Source organism: Juglans microcarpa x Juglans regia, chromosome 4D (genome assembly GCF_004785595.1).
Source record: "Juglans microcarpa x Juglans regia isolate MS1-56 chromosome 4D, Jm3101_v1.0, whole genome shotgun sequence".
Classification (NCBI taxonomy): domain Eukaryota; kingdom Viridiplantae; phylum Streptophyta; class Magnoliopsida; order Fagales; family Juglandaceae; genus Juglans; species Juglans microcarpa x Juglans regia.
Window position 1 is genome coordinate 24,897,493 of NC_054600.1, and position 25,276 is coordinate 24,922,768.

General features: G+C 36.8%; 2 protein-coding genes and 1 pseudogene across 3 annotated transcripts; 2 read left to right on the top strand and 1 right to left on the bottom strand.

The window, feature by feature from the left end:
• Nucleotides 1-1,753: 1,753 nt before the first annotated feature.
• LOC121260535 lies at nt 1,754-5,670 on the top strand. The gene is made up of 8 exons (XM_041162446.1): nt 1,754-2,244; nt 4,041-4,074; nt 4,326-4,562; nt 4,687-4,776; nt 4,897-4,962; nt 5,034-5,125; nt 5,212-5,259; nt 5,350-5,670. The coding sequence occupies exons 1-8, from the start codon at nt 1,904-1,906 to the stop codon at nt 5,465-5,467; spliced, it is 1,026 nt and encodes a 341-aa protein (XP_041018380.1). The 5' UTR covers nt 1,754-1,903; the 3' UTR covers nt 5,468-5,670.
• A 1,253-nt stretch (nt 5,671-6,923) lies between these two features.
• On the top strand, nt 6,924-11,005 carry LOC121260537 (protein rolling stone-like). 2 transcript variants are annotated; one of them, XM_041162448.1, is made up of 8 exons: nt 6,926-7,354; nt 7,613-7,646; nt 7,862-8,020; nt 8,619-8,708; nt 9,916-9,981; nt 10,327-10,418; nt 10,536-10,586; nt 10,676-11,005. In XM_041162448.1, exons 1-8 carry the CDS (start codon nt 7,074-7,076, stop codon nt 10,794-10,796), a joined length of 894 nt encoding a protein of 297 aa, XP_041018382.1. In that variant the 5' UTR covers nt 6,926-7,073; the 3' UTR covers nt 10,797-11,005. The 2 variants fall into 2 exon arrangements, with proteins under 2 accessions (XP_041018383.1, XP_041018382.1); XM_041162449.1 differs by lacking the exons at nt 9,916-9,981; nt 10,327-10,418; nt 10,536-10,586; nt 10,676-11,005 and adding an exon at nt 9,484-9,785 and having other exon boundaries at nt 6,924-7,354.
• An 11,252-nt stretch (nt 11,006-22,257) lies between these two features.
• Nucleotides 22,258-25,047, bottom strand: LOC121260237 (annotated as a pseudogene).
• Between the last annotated feature and the right edge of the window lie 229 nt (nt 25,048-25,276).

Genomic DNA, 25,276 nt, shown 5'->3' on the forward strand with positions numbered 1-25,276 from the left:
GTAAATGTAAAAAAAATGTGATATTGACTAAATTTTAAAAATACATTTAACCAAACCAATAAAGATGTTTAGGGGTGGAACGGGTAAGTTTCTTTAGAATTAACCACCGAAAAAGATTTTTTTTTTTTTTTAAAAAAAAAGAAAGGAAAATACTACTTGGACCTATATAAGAATTTATTGTAACTGCTCAACCTGGCACTGCTTATATTAAAAGAAAAGAAAAACAAAATGTAACACTCATTTTTTTTCTCAATTGTGAGGCATGTTCTCTTTGGATCTATTTCTCATTCTGTTTTTTATTAATAGAAATTAGAAGTATATAGTTCAGTCCGGACCGGATTGAACCCTTATATATCTTTTAAAAATATATTTTTAATAATTTAATATATTATTTATATATAGTAATTATATAATTTAATGATGTAACTTTAATCTAATTTATTATCATCGACTATATAAAATATAAAATAATATATGCTATCAATTCATAATAAATCATAAATCATGTGATGATTTGTGTCATTATATATAAATAGTTAATACATCATACATACTCTACTAATTTACACACCTATTAGCAATGACTATAAAATAATTAGCTCCATCAATTGTAGGCTATGATATTTCTTTGGCATAATAGAATATAAATAAAATTATGATCTTGGAAACGAGGGAGATTAATCGAAACTTCTGGCGTGATTATTGTTTAATAATGAATTGAATGATACATTTTGGTGGTTTATTAGGAGATTTAATAATCGTTTATAGTTAATGAATCATTATACATACGCTTTTCATCGCGATGAAAAATTAATATAGGTGATAACAAGAAAAAAAAAATAGTTTTACGTTCTGTTTTTGTTTTTTAATATGACATGGCACGACCACGTGGCACTACCAGGTCAAGCAGTCCATCTGAGAAGTTTGTTCATTTCATTCCCCTAATCTCAGTTTATACAGTTATTAATCGCAGGATACGTAGTTAGAGAAATTAGGTATTGGGTAAAAGGGAAGAAAGTCAGTGACGTTGAGATCCACTGAAAAGAGTCGTTCCTTGGCCTTCTAACATGAGAACTGTTAGCAAATCAGGCTTAATAAATGCAAATAAATTCTTATCGAATTGAATTACAAGCTATTTACGAACAGCTTTGACTCTTTGCTAGGCCTGTGGACAGTTCGAAAATCTTGTTTTTGGGGAAGAAAAAAAAGGGAAAGAATGTTTTACCAACTATCAGTCTTCTCGGCCTACCAACATTTTTTTGGAATCAATGCCATGAGCATACCCGCTGTCATCTGATGTGTGTGTATATATATATATATATATATGAATGTATATGATATGTATATATGTACGTATATATTTATACACCTGGCCTGTATATATATATATATATATATATATATATCATCCAATTCACTCAGATAATTGGAGAATATCAGAATGGAGAGGAATTAGGAGGCCTGAACACAAATAGAGACCATAGCTTTCAAAAGAAGCACACATCAGAAGCTACTGTCACAGTTGACCGCCCAAATGAGTACGACACAACGATTTAGCCAAAACAAAGATCACCCACGTTTGGAATTTACCCTTTTTCTTTATCAAACTTGGCAGCCGACCAAAGTGTCATCATGACCATCCTCTCCTTCAATAATAATAAACATTTTTCTATTAAGCATAATTCAAAATCCCAAACCAGACAGTCAAAACTAACAGTCTTGCATCGAACTATCAACTAAAGCTTCTCCAGCTAAACAGGTTCTAGACCTAATGCACAGGCATGCTACTAGTACTTCCATGGCAATCCATCTCAGGCCTTCATATCTGATATAGGAAATCCTTCCTTTGGGTTTTCATATGTGAGGGCCTAAAAATTGGCCAAATATCCTATAGGTGGTGGCCATGGCACTAGAAGTATACTGGTATGATTTTGTTTGTTTTGGCATTGTTGGAGTTGCCTTCTGTGGCGCCTTGTGGGTGCTATGGGGGAAGGAAGGTGGCTCAAAATGCGATGATAACACCATATATGAGAGCCTTCTGCTGGCTAGACCGGGCAATGATGTCTATGTGAGTGCTCTCCCAAAGGGTCATGTCAGCACCTCCCAGCTATGGACCAGTTGTTGGCGAGGGATGCACCCCAGATGGCTCTTGGCTACGCGATTCATATCCTTTCTGATTATGACTGGGTTTCTGGCATGGGATGTTGTGGACTGGGATGCAACCATCTTTGTTTACTATACTGAGTAAGATCTTCTTTTGCTTGCGCTTGAAGTATGCTAATTTTATTTAGGAAAACTTTTGACCAATAGTTTGATAACTTGGTATTGCAGTTTCTCAAAATTTTCTAAATATATCAGTACTGCACTAGAGATTTTTAATTGTCTTTAGTGCGTGCCTAATTTGGACAAATTAATATCTAATTCTGTCATAAGTTTAATGATGCCACATTGGGAAATGTATTTGTAGTCAAATTCCAATTAGAATGAAAGGCCATTCTTAACAAATGTGGGAGTGGAGTGACAGAGTTCTGAACCTTCTGATGGACAGCTTCTAGTCTACTAACATCGTATAAGTATTTGGCATAAATTGCAATCGAGATTTCTAATGTGATTATCTATGTCAGTATTAACATGTTAAAATTAACATTCATTCACCATTATGATACTCTTCTAAGCAATCAAGGGTACAGCTTCCATGCTATTCTAGATTTTCAATGTGGAACTGAAACGGACATTAGGCAACCATGTACATGTTGTTGGATTGTGAGCTGCCAATCCATCCAAGTTTTTGTGGCATTTGACATCACACCCGAAAGGCATATTTTAGAGTAGTCAGAGCTCTATGCACTGAATACACAAGGACATACCAGACAAGTGAATTTTTGAGGGGACATCGATCCAAGTGCAGCCTGCTTATAAAAATGTGGCAAGAAAAAAGTTAAGCAGGGTGAAAGACCAGTGTAGAAAATAAGATAGAATAGAAAAGGAGATGGAGAATACTCAGAAGAGAGAATGGGGGGGAGAGATTTTGAGGGCTACATTTTTACTATTGTCAATTGTTCTTGAATACATAACATATATCCCTATTTAAATGAGAATGAGACTAAAAAAAGAATGAAAATACAATAAATCAATGATACTAAATGATACTGATTGATTTACACAATAAGCTAAATATGATAGAGAATAAGTCATGTAAACTGAGAAAGCCAAAGTTGGGTGAGAAAAGCATGCATCACTATTAGAGGCATTGGAGTTTCCCTTTCTGGACTTGTAACAGGTTTTAGAAGAGAAGGGTACCTTCAACTGTCTGCTTGCCTGTTACGGTTCCTAAGGAGTAACGAGTGGCTTTCTATAGGACTTCAAACCTATGCCTTTATTTTATGTTCTAATTGGAATTCATCACTTCACTTCAAGCACTCCCAAAGCCTTGGAATATCTATTTCCCTCTTCAAAATCCCTGCCCTCAGCGTATTCCTCAAAGTAAAAGCAGGGGCATTACACTGTCATGATTAGTGAATTTGACGCTCAAGAAACCCCAATCCTCTTTTTCTTCTCGTTTTTCAGATCTTGTGCTTTCCTTTGCTTGGCTTGGATACCATATTCCATTGTGTCCTTACATTAAAGCTTTTGCGCGTTCTATTTCTACGCACCAAGGTTACATCCTCATTTTTGAGATTTTACCTCATTTTGCTGTTTACAAACACTATGCTGTAGTATGTGGCTCATATCGAGTGGAACACGTATCTATGAGTGGAACACGTACATAGATAAAGCAGGCTGATGCCTAAATCTGTGTTTTTCTTGCTTTCTCTTCTTTTACGTACTTTTCATCATAATTGCCGCACGTCGCCCAACACACTAAACAAAAACTGACCTTGAAGCTTATATGCTTTAGATTATCACAAGTTAAAAAAGAGTTGACCACAGCATTTGTCTTGGCATTGTTTCACTTAGGGATATTATAATCTAACTGAGTTATGTTTTATTAACATGGAAAGCTGTCTAATCTCCTATAATTTGTTGGAATTTCTCTACAGGTGGACATTTGCATTAGTTATGGTCTACTTTGCAGTAAGTATAGCACCATACCCCTATTAATTTTCCATTTTCTTTAGCGCAAGAATTTCTAGTGCTTCCCACTTGCTACTAAATGCTCCAGGCAATTATTAGTTTGGAATTATGTTAAACAAATAGATGGAATATACTTACATAGAGCAAGATAAATCTATCGTTATTATTGCTTTTTTAAATCTAAAATCAGTCCAACTTATATTCATTTTAAAGCAGTTGCTGATTTACTCGCCATAAAATTTCTTGTGTAGCTTGGGACCATTTTATCTGCATATGGATGTTGGCTATCCTCACAAACACCTCCTTCCGAAAATGGGGCGAGCGCGGAGTTTTTGAGAAGGGATTTGGAAGAGAGTAGAACAACAAACTCTAATACTTACAGGGAAAGAGAGATCAAGGGTACCATCAAGCTGCAAAGCCACTATACTGAAGAGGAGATTCAGCAAAGAGCAGGATTTTGGGGATATTTAATGCAAACAGCATATCAGGTTAGTCCGAACATAACTCAACTTTCTGCCCTTTTCCGAAACTATCTCGTAAGTTAGTTAATGAATAACTTCTAACTTCTTAGGCTTTAAATTCTGGCTGGAGCTAATAAATTATTTGCAACAGACTTGTGGAGGTGCTGTTATACTTACAGACATTGTATTTTGGGGTGTAATTGTCCCCTTTTTATCAGATGCACATCTTGGTTTAAACATGGTGAGAGTGATCCATCTCTGGAAACCTTCATTCTTTTTATCCATACGAAGTGCTTTTGTATGATCCAAGTCTCTCAGGCTCAGGCACCTCTCTGATCTCCTGTTGTTCTATGTTTGGCAGTTGATGGGTTGCATGCATACTTTGAATGCTTTTTTCCTTCTTGTGGATACCTCACTTAATAGCCTTGTAAGTATCAAAACCATTGGATAATATTAATCTAAGTGACACAATGAGGCTGAATCCAGTCTTTTTTTCAGCCATTTCCTTGGTTCCGGCTTGCATATTTTGTGATCTGGAGCTGCCTGTATGTAATTTTCCAATGGGTGATTCACGCCTGTGGTTTTACATGGTATGAACAAGGGAGATATAGTACTTTTTCTATCATCTGATATATATCTGATCAGTGATTATAACTTACTTTTGAGTCTCTCCCAGGTGGCCATATCCTTTCCTCGAGCTGGATACACCTTGGGCTCCTTTATGGTACATAATGTTTCCACCATTTTTCCTCTATATTTGCTGTTTTTCACCTTAGATATTACAAAGAAACTAATCAATGTATCACTTTTACAGGTATTTTTGCATGGCTGTTGTTCACATCCCCTGTTATGGGATATATGCACTGATCATCAAAGCCAAAAATTCAATTCTCCCCAGATTTTTCCCCCATGCTTTTATTAGGTCACGTTAGTTTCTTGTTTTCCTCCATAATTGAGAAGTGTTATTGAAGGTGGTTTTCATGTTGATTTGGTGCTTGTGTATGTAAAGAGGGGATGGGGCTCATACCCAGCCCTTCTATAAACTGGGATTCATATATGCTTCTGGACAAAATTACATTTGAACTATTGCAAGCTCTGCATCCGGAATGAAGCTATCTCCTATGAATTTTTTTTTTATTTTTCACTTTATTATCTGTTTCTTTTAAAGAAACTTGATTTCTCTCTCTTCTTTTTTTTTTTTTTTAATTAAAGAAATTACAATTGACATGTGGCAACGTATAATTGTGTCACATGTTTTCATTAACGTTGATGGACGGTAAAACATGTTTTCATGTTTTAATATTATTATTATTTTGATATATGAAAAAAATTGAATTATTTATTATATTTTATGAAAAAAATTAAAAAAATAATAATAATAAGATAAGATAAAATAAGATATACCTAAATTTACCTAAAATTTAAGAGATGGTTTCTTACAAAACTATATTTACTGAAACGGGATATTCTTTCTGATGCGGGTTGTTCTCACTGTCACTTTACTGTTGAGGATTGATATCATGTTTTTTTGGGGCTGTCCAATTTGACTTAACTTTAGTTTCTAAATTTATTATTATTTCGTGGAAAAAAATAATAATAAATTTATTTACTTAACTTTAGTGTCCAATTTGACTTAATATTGTAGGGCATTAACTTTAGTATTGGTTCTCTTAATATTAATACAAATGTGTCTGTTCTAAAAATAAAAATAAAAATCTTAAGGGATGGTTACAGACTCCATCATACATCGCTTTATAAAAAAAAATCTTTGAATTTTTATTTTTTTATATATTAGATTTATTGATTTTGCAAGAAATAAAAATATTATTAGAGTAATGCCACGTATATTTACCACACATTATTTTGAAAAGAAGATAATATGAATACAAATGTCTGTTCTAAAAAGAAAAAAATCTTAAGGGATGGTTACAGACTCCATCATTCATCCCTTTATAAAAAAATTCTTTGAATTTTTATTTTTTATATATTAGATTTATTGACTTTGCAAGAAATAAAAAAATTATTATAATAATACTACAAACTGTGTAATTGCAGCACATTCATTTTAAAAATAAGTAAAATATATTATTAAAAAATTAATTTTTTCATATAAATCTCATATTACTCACTTATTTTAAAGAAAATATATAATATTTACATGATTACAAATATCATTTTTGTTATAACCACGCGTTGAAACAAGGCGATATCCATATACCAAAAGTATCTAAGCGCCTGTCACTTGACTGTTAATACACGTTCATGGTTATGGCAATAAAAGAGACAACACCCGAATTTAACATTTGAACAGCCAATCCGATTAATACACAGTATTTGAAGTTAAAGACTGAAGCCTAACGAGTAACGGGATGGGACCAACACGATTTGGAACAGCCAATACCAGAAGACATTTTAGTGGGTCTTCTTGGACTTGTTACAAGTTACTCTCTCTCTCTGTCTCTCATGTTCTTCATTGACCTTTAGCGTTTCCGTTTTCTACTACCATTTCTTTTCTCTGGCGTAGAATTCGTATGGGAAATGTCTATCTCGGACGGCGACGAAGGTTTCAGGTACTGGGTTCGATGGCAAGTGCCGGTTTGTGCTCTGATCATCGGGGGTCCAGCTTTCTTTGCGGTGAGATTCGTCAGAAATTTGAAAGCTGAGCCTCTTAACTACAATGACTTGTGGACTCCCTGCTGGAGAAACCTCAATCCTCTTTGGCTTCTTATCTTTAGAGCTTTCGCTTTCGTTTGCCTCGCTTGGGTACTATACGAAATCGTTTCGGTGGCCGGAGCTTTTGCCTTCTATTTCTACACCCAGTAAGATCATATCCCCCATTTTCTGATTTTTCACCCTCCATTTTTCTTATGAAACTTACATGTCAATTGGGTTTTAAGAAGTAAAAAATTTATTTCGTTTATGGTGGTTTTTGTTTTTCTGATTTTTTTTTTTTCCTGAGCGTTTATGGTTGTTGAGATTATGGACTTGAACATTTTTAGATTTCCTGATCGTGGCTATGTTTTTCTAACAATTAAATCCATTTAATTTTGTTTTCCTTTTGATGTATTGATTTGCAGGTGGACTTTTGCATTAGTTATGGTCTATTTCGTGGTATGTTAGTAACAATTTGCCTTTTTTTTTTTTTAAAAAAAAAAAAAAAATTATTTTAAATCTTCTTATTGTGCTGGCTGAATTATTTGTTCTGGTTTCCAAATATAAACATAGAAGTTTTGGGTTTTGTTGTCTTAACTTAAAAAAAGAAAAGAATCAAATAAAACCATACCCATATTAAAGCGACTCTAGTTTTAAACTATTTTTTTGTGTAGCTGGGAACCGTTGTATCTGCATATGGATGCTGGTTTTCCTCCAAGAAACTTCCTTCCTCAAAATTTAAGGGTACAGCGAACTTGAAAAGTCACTATGCTCAAGAGGAGATACAGGGGAAATTGAGATTTTGGGGTTATCTTATGCAAGCTGTATATCAGGTAAGTCCATCTTTGTTGCCTTTTCTTGAGGCTAATGATAAGATTGCTAATAACCCTGCTGAACTTCTTGTCTTAGACGCTGAATATCTTGTTAAAAGTGTTTTAAATCCTTGTAGTTCCAGCCCTGAGGGGTAACTCAGCTGGTCCAGCCTTGGGTTTGCTCCCCAATGGTCACCAGTTCGAGTCCCCTTAGTGCCACTGGAAGTTTACCTGGTCGTTAACTTCAGGGCCCTGTGGGATTAGTTGAGGTGCGCGCAAGCTGGCCCGGATACTCTCGGTTATAAAAAAAATATATATATATATATATATCCTTGTAGTTCCATTAGGCTGATGCCTCCCTCCACTCATGCTTGAATATTTCACCTCAAATTTTAATTGGTCGTATTTCCTTGTGACATTATGTTTTACATTAATCCTATGGCTAATATCTAGATAGATGACTGGTTTTTAAATTGCTCATTGGTCACTTAAGTCTCATGTGTCCCAAGTAGTGTCAAGTGGCAAAAATGGCTTGATTTTTGAAATTTTTGTCAGTAACTTGTTCTAAGGGACGTTTTTTCAAGCTTCTTTTTGAAGCTAATATTCTATTTGTAAACAGACTTGTGCAGGTGCTGCTATTTTAACAGATGTCGTATTTTGGTGTCTTCTTGTGCCATTTTTCTTGGGTGAGCAGTTCAGCCTAACGCTGGTGAGTGTCCACTTGTACTAAATGGTCGAACTTTTTCTTTCCATCACCGAAGTTTTTATACTGTCACAAACTTCTTTTCCCTTCTCTTTATGTTTCCTCATCCATGCCAACTGATATCTAAAGGTGAGAGAAATTAAGAACTGTATGTTATTTTCGTTGTGGTGCTCAACTAAAAGTGCAAATACACCATCTTGGAATAATACAATTGGAGCAGTATTGACTGTTAATATTGGATGTTTGGCTTACTTTGGTCCCAATGGTATTTTTAGGTTGGTATTGTGAAGTGAAGGAAATAAAATGCAACAGTTTTACCAAATAATGCACCTCACTTTTTATAATTATTTTTACATGAAATTACTCAAGTTCATAACTTATATACTTTTCCGATATTACAAGGTTAGATGTCATGGAAAGGAGTTAAGGTTCAACTTGAAATGGATTTCATTATGGCATCTGGCTTTTTAATTTTTCTAATAAATTGACAATTGTGCTGTATTGAGTTCGTCAATCTGCAGGTGCTCCCTAAATTACTGGAATTTCTGCTCCATATTCTTATTGGTGATGATCTTTTCTTGGCCATTTTGATGTTAGAGCCAAAAATCTACCATTGCTTTTTGTTTGCTTGTCTATGCAATTTCTGCAGTCCTCTGATATTGTTTCTTAATGATGTTCTCCCTCCTCCGGGATTAGTCGGGACGCTGTTCCTGGACACCCGATGCCAATAAAAAAAAAAATGATGTTCTCCTTGATTATCTTTGCTTGCCTGATGATGCAGATGCAGTGCTTGCACAAACTCTGGATGTTTTCTTTCCCCTTCAGCCTTGTGTAGCATTAATTGTACTCGGTTCTGTAAATTGAGTTCCATCCAGCAGTTTATATGCTTAGTGTGCGCGCGCGCAGGGGTGTACACGCTGGTGCCTACATGGTGGGAACTGGTTGTTTGTGTACATGGTGGTTATGACCCGTATCTTTGTTTGTTAAAAAAACGTTCTTTTATTGCTGCTCGGAACCTGTGTTATTGTCTCTAGTTATGCTGTTTCTAAGAACCTCGGTACAAGTTGCTTGATTTCTTCTTACCATCATTTGCATTTACAAATGTTGGGAATTATGTTACCACCATCTTGTTCTAATTCTCACAGGAATCATAACATGATTTAATTCCTAATATTCTCCTCACCATTTTTGTGTTTTTTTTCATTCTTGGCAGTTGATAGGTTGCTTGCATAGTTTGAATGCCATTTTTCTTCTTCTGGATACAGCTCTCAATAACCTTGTAAGTATTAGCCATTTGTGCTCGCAAAGCCAATTCATAGGAGTGAACTGTGGAAGGTCTTATACCTTGTAACAATGCCATTAAATTACCCCTAGTATAATAGCTATCACAGTCTTTTGAATTGTGCAAACAGCTTGGTTTGGGTTTCCATATTTTGTTCTCTGGAACCTCAGAGATTGACAATTAGGATTATAGTATGTAAGTAACTTACATCTTAGTTAAGGATGTCAGATTGGATGTTGCATATCCCAACCTTTTGGTAGAATAGAACATGTTTATCATACCTCCACTCTAATCTGAGTTTACGGGATCCATAATGCCATTTCAACAATGTTTTTTTTTCAGCCATTTCCTTGGTTTGGGTTCGCATATTTTGTGATCTGGAGCTGCCTCTATGTTACTTTCCAGTGGATCCTTCACGCTTGTGGTTTTACATGGTATGCATAATTATCTTATTGGCTCTCTTCGGTGGCTGTGTTGAACCATAACATTCTCTCTAATATCGACGATATTGACTCGAGAGCTAGCAGTAACACATTTTGAATCTTGCTCAGGTGGCCATATCCTTTTCTTGAGCTTCGTACACCATGGGCTCCTTTATGGTACTTTATTATGTGCACCGTTTTCATACCTATTGTTTCACCTCTCATTGTACACTTGATGAACTCTACAAATATGTTTGATTTACAGGTATTTTTTCCTTGGCTCTGGTTCACATCCCCTGCTATGGGATATATGCACTGATTTTTAAAATAAAAAATTCAGTTCTCCCTGCACTGTTTCCTCGTTCTTTTATCGCAAGTTCACATAATTAGCTGCTTGTTCTGGGAAATTGAATTTTCTTAATATGCTTGTTACATGGAGGGAATGCTCATATTCCCAGTGGAAATGGCGGTTCATTTAAACCCTGTTGTTGTTCTATTAAAGTCAAACCGATGCCAAGAAAGCATTGAACATAAGATATTGGTATTGGACCAGAATTTCAATGTTAATAAAATTTTCTCTACCTCTGCTGTGTATCGTTTGTAAGAAACTTGCATCATATTGAAGTTGCAGCAGTCCAACGTAATTCCAAGGAAGATGTAAACCGAAATATTTGCTATCATATCTTCCGCCAAGATGCTTGGGTGAATTAAATTGCTGTAATCGAATTTTCCCATGTTGGACTTTGGCTTGAAACGGTGAACCCAGAAACGAAGTCTATACCAGGAATTATCTGCACAAGAAATAAACAAACATATATACCAAATTGGCAAGAACACAAAAAGGTTCAAAAACAGCCAAAAACAAACATAGGTTCGGTTTTTTATTACACTTCCATGAGATGTTTATCATAAATACAAAACAAAGTTAAAATTTGCAAGTCCACGACTGCATGTGTGCGATGATTTACGTGTTCTGGGCATGGGTCTGGATTCGGGGTGAGATTTTCATTTCCCAGCAAAGTGTGTGGGGCCTGCTCCTTTTCATTCAATCGTTTGTCTGATTGTATCGAGGTGTCCTTGCGTTGTTTCCAATAGTGGAAGACTAGCTTTAAAAGGAAAGAAATATAAATGTGAGATACGATATTGGATCCGACATATCTGGAAAGAGAGTGCAGCTAGGAAACATCAGATATGAATTTGAAATGCTGTCACAAGTCTCAAGGTCCGAGTTACTGCAAGTGTGGAATCCACGTTGATTTCTGGTGTTGAAACTTGAAACTGATCTATCTCGATTCTCCTCAGTTGCCAGAGGAGAAACGGATCAAAACTTGCTGTTTACTGGCCGGATTATTATGATCTCTATGATGCAGGATAAAGTCGGTGCAAACATTTCACTTCCCAATGATAGTTGATTGCATGTATTAATTATTATATCAATTCACTTCCCAATGATAGTCGATTGCATATATTAGATTATGAACTCAGACATACAATCTGTTCTAAGATAATGCATCCACGAATTATTATGTGCACATATCTTATAATCGAGCGTCACACAGATTTGATGAAGGGCCGGGCTGGAGTTGGGCCAAGGTCGCAGTCTGGACTTCGAAGAGTAGGGGTACTGGGCACACGAAGGAGTAAAGGGCTAGTCCCTCTCATTTATGTTATTAGCTTTAATGGTTTGTTGTTTGTTTTATTTTAGCTACACTGTCTCTATGAACCTAAGGCCCATGATGGCCCACGATATAGTTTATGCTTTCTATTAGTTGCTTATTTTCTGATTGGTTAGCACACTGAGAAGTCTGCAGCATGTGACACTTGGTGGTTATTAGTGGGAATAGGGTGCTATTGTAATGAAATTACAAAAATCATTTACTCTATTTTCTTTCTCTAAATTCATCTTGGAGGAGTTCACCCTCGAAGTGGGACTTTATCTTTTTTTCAATTTTCATACACACTTGTGTGTATTATAATTCTGGTATCAGAGATTTAGACCCAGAAGAAGATGCTCTTTCGGAATGGTAGAAGGGACGAGGATGAACCAACTCCAAGAAGGCTTAGGTGCATTAAAAAAATCCACAGAAGCTCAATTCAAAAGTGTAGAAACTGAGATCCTTAGGTTTCAGAGTTAGCTCCAGGATGGTCTGGCTACCCTCACAAGGTCTACAAAATCTCAATTCAAGACTGTTGACACCAAGATCCTTAGGTTGAAAAGGTAGTTTGACTCGGTTGTTCATTAGCATGCTACATTGACTATGGAGATGTAGAGAAGGAACCAGGATGCTTTACAGGGGAAACTTCTTTGATCCCTCACCACCTACAGAGAGAACAACACCAAGAATCAAAAGGGGAGTCCTTTCCTAGGTCAGTACGTATAAACTTTCTTAGTTTTTGTGGGGAGGACCCAAGTGGATGGCTATATAAGGCCAACTACTTCTTTAACTACTACAACACAATGCCTCATCAGAAATTAAGGCTAGCCTCATTTTATATGGAAGGCCAAGCCTTGATATGGTTTCAAGACTTGGAGGAAACAAGAAATTTGGGTTGCTAGGAAGAATTCTCAAAGGCAATCCTAACTAGATTTGGCCCTAGCTCCTATGATGATCCCATGGAGGTCATTGCTAGGCTTAAACATAATGGTATAGTAGAGGAATACAAATCTAAGTTTGAGGCATTATCTAATAGGCTTAAGGGTCTGTCTGAATCCTATAAAATCAATTGTTTCCTAAGTGATTTAAGGGATGCCATTTGACTTCCAGTAAGAATGTTCAACCTAACTAATTTACTCTCTGCTTATAGCCTGACTAAGATTCAAGAAGAACATTTAGGAGTTATAAGGAGGAACCTGAGAGGCCTGCAAAATCACCATGAACCAAGATTGCTGAAACCCCTCAACTTAAACCCTATAAGTGCACAAAAAGAAGTGTCCAAGGCCTTGGTACCTGTCCATAAAATCAATTCCCATCAAATGAAGGATAGGATGGAAAGGTGTTTGTGTTACTAATGTGACTCCAAGTGCAATTCAGGCCACAGGTGTTCCAACCCCAAGCTATTCCTAATTGATGAGGTAGAAGAAGAATATGATGTTGATAGTGATAGTGAAAAGATAGAGAAGATCATGTTAAGAGAGGAGGGAGAACACCAAAAAGCAGAACCTCAGCCAGAAATTTCTCTACATGCCCTTATTAGCTCACAGAATCCAAAAACAACGAGAGTGAGAGGAAGAGTAGGCAGCCAAGAAGTGACCATCCTAATTGATTTGGGAAGTACCCACAACTTTTTAGACCCATCAGTTGTAATGAGGGGGTAATATACCATCTAATGAGAATGAATGTGTGAGAGTTAGGATTGCCAATGGGAGAATAGGTCACTAGTGGAGGGAGAGTGGCTAAACTGGGATTTAAGGTGCAGGGCACCCATTTTTCTGCTGATGTGCATGTTCTAGTACTTGCAGGTTGTGATATAGTCCTAGGGGTGAAGTGGTTGAGAGGCTTGGGTACTATCATCTGGTATTTTCATATTCTGTTGATGAAATTCCAACAAGAAGGGAAAACTGTACAACTAAGGGGGTTGAGCTCTTCTCAAGGAATTGAAGAATGTTGACTATCGATGTAACACTTGGGTCCATCAACAAGCCCCTTTTTTGTGCATAAATTATATTTTTGTGATTTGATTCTATTCTGTTCTGAAAATATTTTGTACTCTAATATGATATGATGTGAATTCTGAAACCTTTGACATGACATTTTATTTTTGTTCCATTCTAACCTTACCACTGGTGTAAAACAGTGGCTTCTGTTTGAGTTGGTACTAACTTTTCTGTTTCCGGTGCACCCACTTTGAAAGCTAAATTAGTTTTCTGTGTGGTTTTTCCTATATGTACACTTGGAGATCCGAGAATAATAAGAAGAAGATTCATATTTTATTTCTGCTCTGTTGGCCGCCGGAGTTTGCACAACCCTACCATGAGGGTTAAATATGAAATTATGTTTTGATGTGATGTTTCAGTTATGACGTGCCAAAAGAATTTTGAATTAAAATATTTTTGAACTTTCGCTCTGATATTTTTGATAACACGTTTTGATTCTGCATTCTGAAAATAAAAAATATTTTGTTTTGCATTCTGAACTCTGTAAATGTTCATGTTTACATACTAGTATATGTTTTTTGCATACTGAATTGTTGATAACTCACCCCTTATCTCTGAACATTTTTAAGATAATCTTGATGGTTCTACTGAAGAGTAAGAGTAGGCAGTGTAAGAGAGATTTGACGTTCGTAGAGGAATAAGTATCCGAGTGTACAAGTACTTATTTAAAAGTCATAGTTAGTAAATTGATTATTTTTCGATTATTTTGATATGATGAGTTAAAGATATTTTCGAATTTTTGAGAGTTTTTAATTTTGTTTATTGAGAATTCATTTGTTGTCCCTATGAAGAAATATGGATATTTGGGTTGAGCAAATGAATTAATATTTTATAGAGTTTTTTGAATTTTATAGTTGTGATATTGGAGTTGATATTAAGTATTAAGAATTAAGAACTAACTCTCCAGACCTCTGGGAATAGGGCGATACAACTGAGCTTTGAACAAGGCAACCAATAAAAAAAAAATATCATATCCCAGTAGTTGAAGATCTGTTAGATGAGTTAAGTGGAGCATAATTATTCTCTAAGCTAGATCTACATTCTGGATACCACCAGATAAGGCTAAGGACAGAAGACATCCTTAAAACTACCTTCAGGACACATGGGGGTTACTATGAATTCCTGATTATACCTTTTGGGCTAACCAATACTCTATCAACTTTCCAAAAGTCTCATGAATGAGATTTTCAAACCTTATCTAAGAAAATTTTTCCTAGTTTTTTTTTTTCAAGATATTAATCTACAGTAGGACAACAGAGGAACATTTGAAGCATATAAAACCGACCCTAAAAATTCTGAGGAAAAACAGTCTCCTAGCCAAGCCCTCAAAGTGCTCTTTTGCTAAGTGTAAAGTAACCTATTTGGCCACTTAATATCTGCAGATGGGTTGAAAGCAGACCCTGAAAAAATTAGGATCATGGAGAAGTGGTCCTTCCCTACAACACTAAAATCTCTAAGAAGATTTTAGGGGTTAACAAGGTATTTAGGTGGTTCATCAAAGGATACGAGGGAATAGTTAGGCCCCTAACTAATTTATTGAAAAGAAATTAGTTTGTATGGTCTCCTGAGGCTAAGGAGGCTTTCCTCAAGCTTAAAGTAGCAGTGACTAGGCCACCTGTGTTGGCCTTACCAGATTTCTTAGTGTCTTTTGTAATAAAATGTGATGTCTAGGAAAATGCAGTTATGACTATACTTACGCAGAAAAATAGACCTATTGCTCACTACAACTAAGCTCTTAAGGGAATGGTGCTAACATGGTCTACCTATGAGAAAGAGTTGTATGCACTTGTGGCTACCATTAAAAAATAGAGGCCCTACTTGATTGGTCAGGGCTTTACCATCAAAACTGATCACCAAAGCCTAAAATACCACTTAGAGCAAAAAGTAGAGAACCCAATGCAACAAAAATGGGTTTCTAAGCTCTTAGGTTATGATATTAAAGTGGAGTACAAAAAGGGACAAGAAAACAGAGTGCCCGATTCATTGTCTGGGAAGGATGAAGATAGTAAGGCTGAAGTGGAGGCAAACATTTCTGTCTTATATATTTCTACTATTGAGTGGTGGGAGGAGTTGAAATTGGGATATACCAGGGATCCCCAAACCCTCAGCCTATTCTCTAAATGGGAAGAGGGATCTTTACCACAAGAGTTCACAGTGAGGTAAGGGCAAACAGAAGATTTATACTACAAACAGAAGATTTATATTGCTAATGATGGGGAAACCACACAAAAAAGTATTGCAAATGCTATACAGTAACCTAGTAGAGGGCCACTCAAGGTATGATAAGACCTTGCATCGAGTGAAGAAGGTGTATTATTGGCCACGGATGAGATCAAACATTAAAAGGTTGACAAGGGAATGTGAAACTTGCCAAAGGATCAAAGTTGATCAGTCCAAACCTAGTGGCTTATTACAGCCTCTCTCAATCCATTCCCGTAACGCCCCGTACCTGGAAGGGTTGGAGGATTACTACCTGTCACTTACAAACCTATCTCTCCAAGCATCTAACACTCCAAGGACTTCATAAATAGTACACAATCTCATATTTTCCAAATAACCATAACACAAACTCCATAAGTCATCATTACAAAATAACAAAAACCAAAGGGGGGTCCACAATTTTAAAATAATCTCAACGAAATAAAACGATACATCTTTAGATCTCAATAAGTCCAAACAACACAAAGTATTTCAAATACTCAAGTTAAATCCTTCTACTAATAATGATACTCTTAGGTACTTGACCTTCTATCCATATCTAGCCAAGCTCCAATTTCTAATCCTGACTCTCAGCTGGGTAATCAATGTCATCTAAAAAATAATGAAAATAAGGGGTGAGTTAACCACAACTTATTAAACAGAGAATATATACTAGTATGTAAACAAGAGCCATTTTTAGAAAATTTAGTATGCAGGAGCAAAACATTTCGTTTTCATGTACGCATCTCAAAACGTATTATCAGAAAGAAATCTGAGTGACTTTTCAATATTTTCATATTCATAAACCATTTTCATATTGAAATACTATTTTCATATTCAAAATCACTTTGGCGTAACATAACTACACGTCTTCATTTTATTATAACATATCATATACCATGTTTAACACCTGTGGTAGGATTGTGCTATCCCCGGTGGCCAAACCAGACAGTATCATATTGTGAAACTTCCCATTTTTCAATTTTAGAACCCCGAGTGTGCACACAGAAAAGAACACATAAGAAACCATTTTGTTTCCAAAATGGGTGCACTCATATCATATCATATCATGTTGGTTGGTGCCAAGCATATCACGTGAACCAGTATCATCATATCAGAACCATATTCAGAATCAGAATCAAAACAAATAAATATGTCAAAGGTTTTTCATATCCATGTCATATCAAACCACGTGCTGAACATATTTATATCATTTCCATTTGGTCAAAAAAAATAAATCCAAATCATTTCATATCACATGTAGAAAAATTCACAGATATCATACTCGTTCTTTTGCACATTTCAGAAACATGTCAAATATTGCTCATGTCTACACTATTCATGTCAAAAACATTTCTTTTCTCTTTCATACATATATCATGAGCGAATGCAAAACATATACTGAGATTGTTTTTCACATTTTATTTTTAAAACAAAATGCCCATTTTTATAAACCAATCTCAGTTAATTTGTTTTTATGCAAATCTAGCATAAGAATCCCGCTTATCTAGACTTCTTAGTTTTTCAAAAATTTCCTCAACAAAGTCGAACAATTATTAACCGTCACCTATAAGATAATCATATAATTTTCATAAATTTTTAGTCAATCACATATTTCGATATTTAAGCCTAACATTTTAAAATAACCTATTTTAATTCCTCGAAACTTGAATTTCTCATAACCTCAAAATATCATCATTTTACCAAAACCATCAATATCTTCTTAATCGAATTCGTTTCTGAAAAAGAATTTAATCGAACAAGTATTATGATAATTACTGAATTCAACAAATACTAATATTAAAATATCTAAAATACTAACAACGTATTATAAATTAATAGAATACTAGGACTACTTTAAAAAACAAATCTTATAAAATATGTCATTAAAAAAAAACCTCTATTAAAAATAAGTTTATTTCCTTTAGTTAACAATATTATTAAAATATTATCTACACAAATATTATATTTCAGTGACTTAACAACAAAACCCATTTTAACATAAACCCAATTAGACTGTTCATCTGAAAAATATATCTGAGACATACAATAAGGATAACTGGTAATCAACTATTAGGTTAATGATTTATATTATATATATATATATATATTATATATAACTTATAAGAACAAAGCTAGAGGAAACAAAACAACTAGAACTCAGTATGTGGCGGCAGGGACTTATCCCAAGGAGACCGAGGCAAGCGTGGTGGAGTACGGGGCAACGGGGCTGGCTGGCAGGATAATGGCGGCGCCGCTGAAGAGCAGGAGTGCGGCAAAGATGCCGTCGAGCTAGATTGAGCATGAGAGAAAAAAAAATTAAAAAAAAAAAGGAGAGAGGGCGAGGTGAGCGAGCGAGAGGCGGAGAGAAAGGAGTGTGTAGATCGAAAGAGATGCTCACCGTGAGGGGTGGTTAAGGCTGAGGTGGCCCGTGGGTGTCTGACGCCCTTTTCCGTGCGGGTGGCGACGGCTTGGATTGGTTGGTGCGGTGCAGTGTAGTGGTTCAGTGGTAGGGCCTCTGTTTCAAGTGGCTAAAATAGGGGAGCTTCGTGGCTTGCAATGGAGGCTACGAGAGGCATTGGACGACAGCTTTGAGTGGCTGAGCACAGTGGTGAGGTCTGGACCGAGGTTCTCAAGGGGTGGACGAACTGTGCGGTAGCAACTTGTGGGGGCAGTGGGTCACCCGACTCACCCTCTGTTTTTTTTTTTTTTTTTTTTTTTTTTTTTTGTGAACAAAAAATACAATCATGGGTGATGGAGGCTATGGTTGACGGCAAGATTCCTTGCTAGCGCAGTGAAGTGGAGCTCTCGGTTGACCCTTATGTGAAGAGGAGGATGGGCGGCACATGAACTAGGGTTGAGGATGTTTAACACACACACACACACACACACACATATATATATGATATAAATAGTAAAGAGAAAAACCTAGAGGAAGAGGATGAAAAGGGTATGCATGAAAATGGTAAATGGGCGCGAAACCATGCTACGTGTTCTGGAAATGCTTCCACGGGCCTGGGCATGGCAGAGGGCTGGGTCTTACACTTCCCAACCTTGGGCCCACATCACAATGGACTTCATAGAAGGCCTACAACTTTTCCAAGGTTTTGAAAGTCTATGGGTAGTTGTTGATAAACTCACCAAATACTCTCACTTTACCCTCTGATCCACCCCTTCAAAACCAATACTTTAGCCCATTTATTTGTCAAAAACATCCTAAAAATCCATGGCATGCCCTAAACTATCATCTTAGATTGAGAAAGCACATTCACTAGTACCTTTTGGCAGGAGCTATTCAAGACTTAGGGAACTCAGTTAGACTTCAACACTTTCTACCATCCCAAACCGATGGCTAAATTGAGGCAATAAACAAATGCCTCGAAAACTAACTTAGGTGCTTTGTGGGTAACAAACCTAAGGTGCGAGCACAGTGGGTACCCCTAGTCGAATGGTGGTATAATACCACTCTACTTGCCTCGACACGCCTAACCCCCTTTGAGGCCCTCTATGGCTACCCACCCCTTAAATTAATGTTGTATTTGATTGGGACAACTAAGGCTGATGCAGTGGAAGCAGATCTTAAAACTAGAGACCAAATAATTCAATTTTTGAAGCATAATTTGAAACGGGCACAAGAAAGAATGAAGAAATATTCTAGTCTCAGGTGAAAGGACCAAACTTTAGAGGTGGGAGAGTGGGTTTACCTCAAGCTTCAACCCTATCGACCATTGATAGTGGCTCACCATAAAAACTTGAAGTATGCCTCGATACTATGACCCCTTTCAGATCACAGAAAGGGTTGGGGAAGTTGCATATTGCTTTTAGCTTCCACCCACAACCACCATTCACCTGGTGTTCCACATCTTGCAGCTTAAGAAGAAGCTTGGCTAGCAGATGGTAGCTCATCAAACTCTTCCCTAGTGACCCAAGACGACACCTTTAAGCCAGAACCTTTGGAGATTTTAGCAAGAAAGGTTAGGAAGGTGTGGAACCAGCCCATTGTGGAGCTCCTCACCCGTTAGCAAGGGCAACATGCCGACGATGCAAATCTGGGAACCTTACCAGGTTTTGAAGGAACATTATCCTTACCTTGCGGGCAAGGCATTTTGAGGAAAGGGGAAGTGTCACACATATTTGAACAAGGGCCGTGTACTGGGCTGGAGTTGGGCCAAGGTAGTAGTCTGGGCTTCGAAGAGTAGGGGTACTGGGCACACGAAGGAGTAAAGGGTTAGGCCCTCTCATTTATGTTATTGGCTTTAGTTGTTTGTTGTCTGCATTATTTTAGTGACAGTGTCTCTATGAACCTAAGGCCCATGATGGTCCACGATATAGTTTATACTTTCTGTTAGTTGCTTATTTTCTGATTGGTTAGCACATTGGGAGGTCCGTCGCATGTGACCCTTAGTGGTTATTAGTGGGAACGTGGTGCTATTGTCAATTGCTTAATGAAATTACAAAAATCCTTTACTCTCTTTTCTCTCTCTAAATTCATCTTGGAGTAGCTCATCCTCGAAGTGGGACTTTATCTTTCTTTCAATTTTCATATACACTTGTGTGTGTGTGTGTGTTACATCGAGCTAGGTCCACTTTGAGATATATTTATACGCCACTCGAAACTATTGTCTTTTGAGAACACAAACCCTAACAACTTTACCATTTACAGTGCTCTCTCATGGATCCCATTGGCTCCATAGTCTTGATATCCACCATTGATTGGGTTCACTATGGCTTCGACCTCTTCTCTCTCAAGATTGGCCCAACCTCCAAAACTCTCGGTCCTAAGCGTTGCATCACCGATATTGTTTCCATCAACTTCAATGCCCAATTCCTTGATGACTAGAATGATGAGAACCTTGTTTTCGTATATGAGAGAATTGGGTCATCTTGTATCTATCTGAATCGACCAAAAATTCGGAACCCAAAATTGTTGGATTTTGAGAATCCAAACATACCAAGATCTCATGTCAAAATTCTTGTAGAAATTTATTAAAGAGAGCGTACCTGTAGCCATTGGAGAAAAGAGCGCAACAGTTCGGTCTTTCACGTCCAAGATTCACTATCTGGAAATACTTACAGCGATATGATGCGAAAAGTTAAGAATAAATCTAGAATGGGATCATAACCTATATATAATATCCGGATTCATATTTTGCCCATCATAAAATAATGGAATTACATGGGCCTTAATGTGTTTCAACACATGAATTGGGCCCATACAACTTTATTACTGATGATTTGACCAGTGACCAAAATCACAGGCTTCTAGAGATTTGTCAATAGCCCAGTTGTATTACTTTATTGATCATACTTATTGGTCCTTACAGACACTACCAAAATCTTATATTTGGCAATTATACAATGTATGTTGTATGATCTATGTAGGTCCATTAATTTAAAATATTTCTAACAAAAATCACTTCCTTCAATACCTACAAGCCTCTTCCATGATCACCCTATCATCAAGAATGATCGCCTCTACTTCATCCCAACTCATAAGCAACTTGACTGACCCTACAAGAGCTGGTCAGACTTAGTCTACTCTCTACTCGACTTGGATTGATGAATTGAATATCACTCTGCTCACCCCTTACAGTTCTATCAATTAAAGTCTTGTACATTGTTTCTCAGACCTAGAAATTTATAGTCGTTGTGTCACATGGGTCTGGTCCTTGGGATGGTGAATATCGTGAGCTCTACACCGCTTATATGGTAAGATTTAATTTACAAGACTCAAAATTCTATCTTGCTAATCAAATGTTGGCATATAAGCTGTGTGAAAGGCATGTACTCCACACCAACTTGCAAATAAAATTTTTCTTTCATTTATATTTCTAATTATTAAAATTTCTTCCTTAAGAAAAATAAGTTTGGATTTTTTTTTTCCCACAGAAATATTTGGAATTTCGTTGTAATGATCATTTGCTTGAAAATCCATGTCTATTATATTATTCATTATCAAGGAATTTAGTGCATGGAACATAGAATAACTAGTAGATATGGACCTGAATCTCTTAGTCATATTCTTAATTACCAAACTCTAGGTCCTATAATTCAGTCACAAAGTTTAGAGAATCTCTATTGAGTAGATATCATCCATTTTGATAATCACGACTATCATGGAACAATTTGAATTATTGCAGCTATTGCGTACGTGCAGACCAGCGACTAGGGCTAGCTGCTAGGAAGTCATATTCTGCAACCTTTGCGTATAAAGCTCTCGTGTTCGAGCATATAGACCACATGCTAGGAATGTCCCAAAAGCACATAGAGAACCCCAGATAACAAACGTCGTTCTGTAGCATTTCATTCCCATGCATATAACATCTCCGTTTCCTTCCCTGCGGTAAAGGAAAGCTGCCATGCAACCAAAAGTTAAGGATCCCACTGGAATATTGGCAATCACCACATTATGATTCCGAGAAAATTGCTCCCTCCCGAATAAGTCTGCGGTGATACATACACCAATAGATGAAATTGCTCCGGCACATACTCCTATAATGGCAGTGCTGATGTATAAGAGGATGGTGATATTGGAGGGAACAATTAGTAAGAAGAAAGCTAATGTCATCAGAGCCATTGATGCTGCTGCCAAAGATGTTGGTCTTGAAATCATCTCATACTTAGTCCTGAAAGATTTAAAAGAAAGTAAAAGAAATTAACACTCGAAAGATAGACTTCAGTTAAGTTTTTGTATAATTAGTCAGTGTAATTTGTTGGGCTAGCTACTGCTATGCTAAGAGATTTTTCTAAGGTGAAGGTTTTGAGGAATGGGTATATATTTTTTGCAGCTATTGGTTCTCTTTTGTGTTGATATATGAAGGCCCCAAAGTTGGAAATTCTGAAGCAGATCGAGCAGACCAGTTTTTGGGGGGAGTTATGTTAAATATAGATGGCAACTGGACTTTGTGGATTGGTGGGCATTTAGAGATGAGAAAGGGAAGTTTGTGGAGACTTTTTCTGCTCACAGTGGAGAGAGTACGTACGTCTAACACCATTACTGAGCTGGTACGATCATTGTTGACTGGGATCTGTAGTTTTGTGAAAAGCTTTGCCTGTGGTAGGTGGAAATTGGATCTGATTCATTGGTGGAATGGAGGTGTGTCCAGGTTTGTGTGGGAGATACGGAAGAAGATCTTAAAAGAACAAGAATTCTAAAAATCATATATATGATAATTACCAGACGCTTAGTCATGCAAGTCATTGAATAATAGAATTTAATTTGCTGTGAATCGCGACGTTTAATCCCGAAATGCATAGACCTTTTCATCAAGTTCTTAAATATTTTGAACTAATGGTCAACAGCAAGAAGACTATGCTAAGTGCTAAGTTTTAACTGATCATTTAACAATTTTGATCAGATCCATATAACGGGCAGGCGACTTACCCTTTCTAAAAGAAATGATAATGGAGTCAGAAAGTAGAGTTTAAGAGAGTCACCGTGAGGAGCAGTAGTCCATAAAGGATGGGATGAGACGGCCGAAGAACCCGAACGAAGAAGACAAAGAGACCAAAGCGCTTGCAGAGTGGCCACGGGATTCAGCTATTTGAGCCAAGTTGTTAAAAAAACACCAGTCCCAGCGTTGGCCCACAAAGGTACATGAAAAAATACAAATAGAAATCGCATCTTTGTACCATCTTCTTCACTCCCATCTCCTCAGACTTTGAAGTTGTTTGCTCTCCCTCTTTCACGGCCTCCTCCAATATTCTATTAACACCACCATTCTCTTCTGAAGCAAAACAATGAAGTCTAGTGTCTGTATCATTACGATCCACATGATTTCCTGAGAATTCTAAAACTGGAACTACTAAAGGGAGCAACAGGAAAACTCCCATGCCAATAATTTTACCCAGAGATGATATTGGAACTAAACTGCTGATCAAAGAATAGATTCCAGTCCCTATTGCTATGAAAAATAGAACAGCGAACCCAACTCTCATGATTGATCTTGGTCGTCCAAATTCAATTTTTGGAATCAGAATTGGTGCAACTATGACACCAAAGATTATAGCTGAGATAGAGTTGAGAAGAAGAAACGCTTCAGCTATTTTATCGGGCGCAGGGGAAAAAATAGCATGAACAAAGTCTGTATAGATCTTTGCGCTTAATCCTTGGTAGCTAATTGCTATCCCCGCCACAACTTGTTGATGATGAGAAGGAAAGTTCCTTATGATAACCACATTGCAGACTGTGTTAATCCAAGAGATACCGAGGCTTGCAAATAAAATGGATAGAAAGAAAACCCAATACATATAAATATGGAGTTTTAAGAGGAGGAACGACAATCCATAGCCAACAAACCCAAGAATAGAACCAATCAGGAGCATTAACCAGAGGGGTAGACGATCAGCCAATAACCCGGGTAAGAAACCGAAGATCTTTCCGGCATCAAAGGCGAAGGCCAGCAGGATGAGTTGCATCTGGGATATAGAGAGTTGTTTCTTGAGTTGGATAGAATAAGCAGGGAAATTGAAATTTGTTCCATTTACAACTTGAAGCCACACTATCGCCACAAGGCTTAGCCATTGAAGAACTGATCTGGAAGACATATGTAGATAGTGAGGTGGGAAGGATTACAGAAGCCGAGTAGTACTTCGTAATTAAAAGCTCAAAAGAATTAAAGCCGACTGCAGTACGTGATTATTAAGCTGCTTGCTTTACTGTATATATAGAGAGGAAGTCAGGAGAGAAGTGTTTTTTTCCTCTATAAATTGGCCAATTAGGGTCGTGGGGAGGTGAGTAAACGAAGGAAGCGGCCGACTTCATACTGCATTATATCTGGAAGAAAGGTCGACGCAACTTTCATGAGTTAGGTTCAGGGCTAGGCAAGCTTGCCTGCAACGGTACCTAATCTCGGCTTGCTAGAAAAAAGCGTCCACGTACACAGTAATTAAGAAATATATAGGTGTTATGAAACTTATCAATGCATATTAATACATGATGATTTATCATTTTTACTATTCAAGTCTTAGATGGAGAGCGGCTTAATTCATTTCATCTTATTTTATTTAAATAATT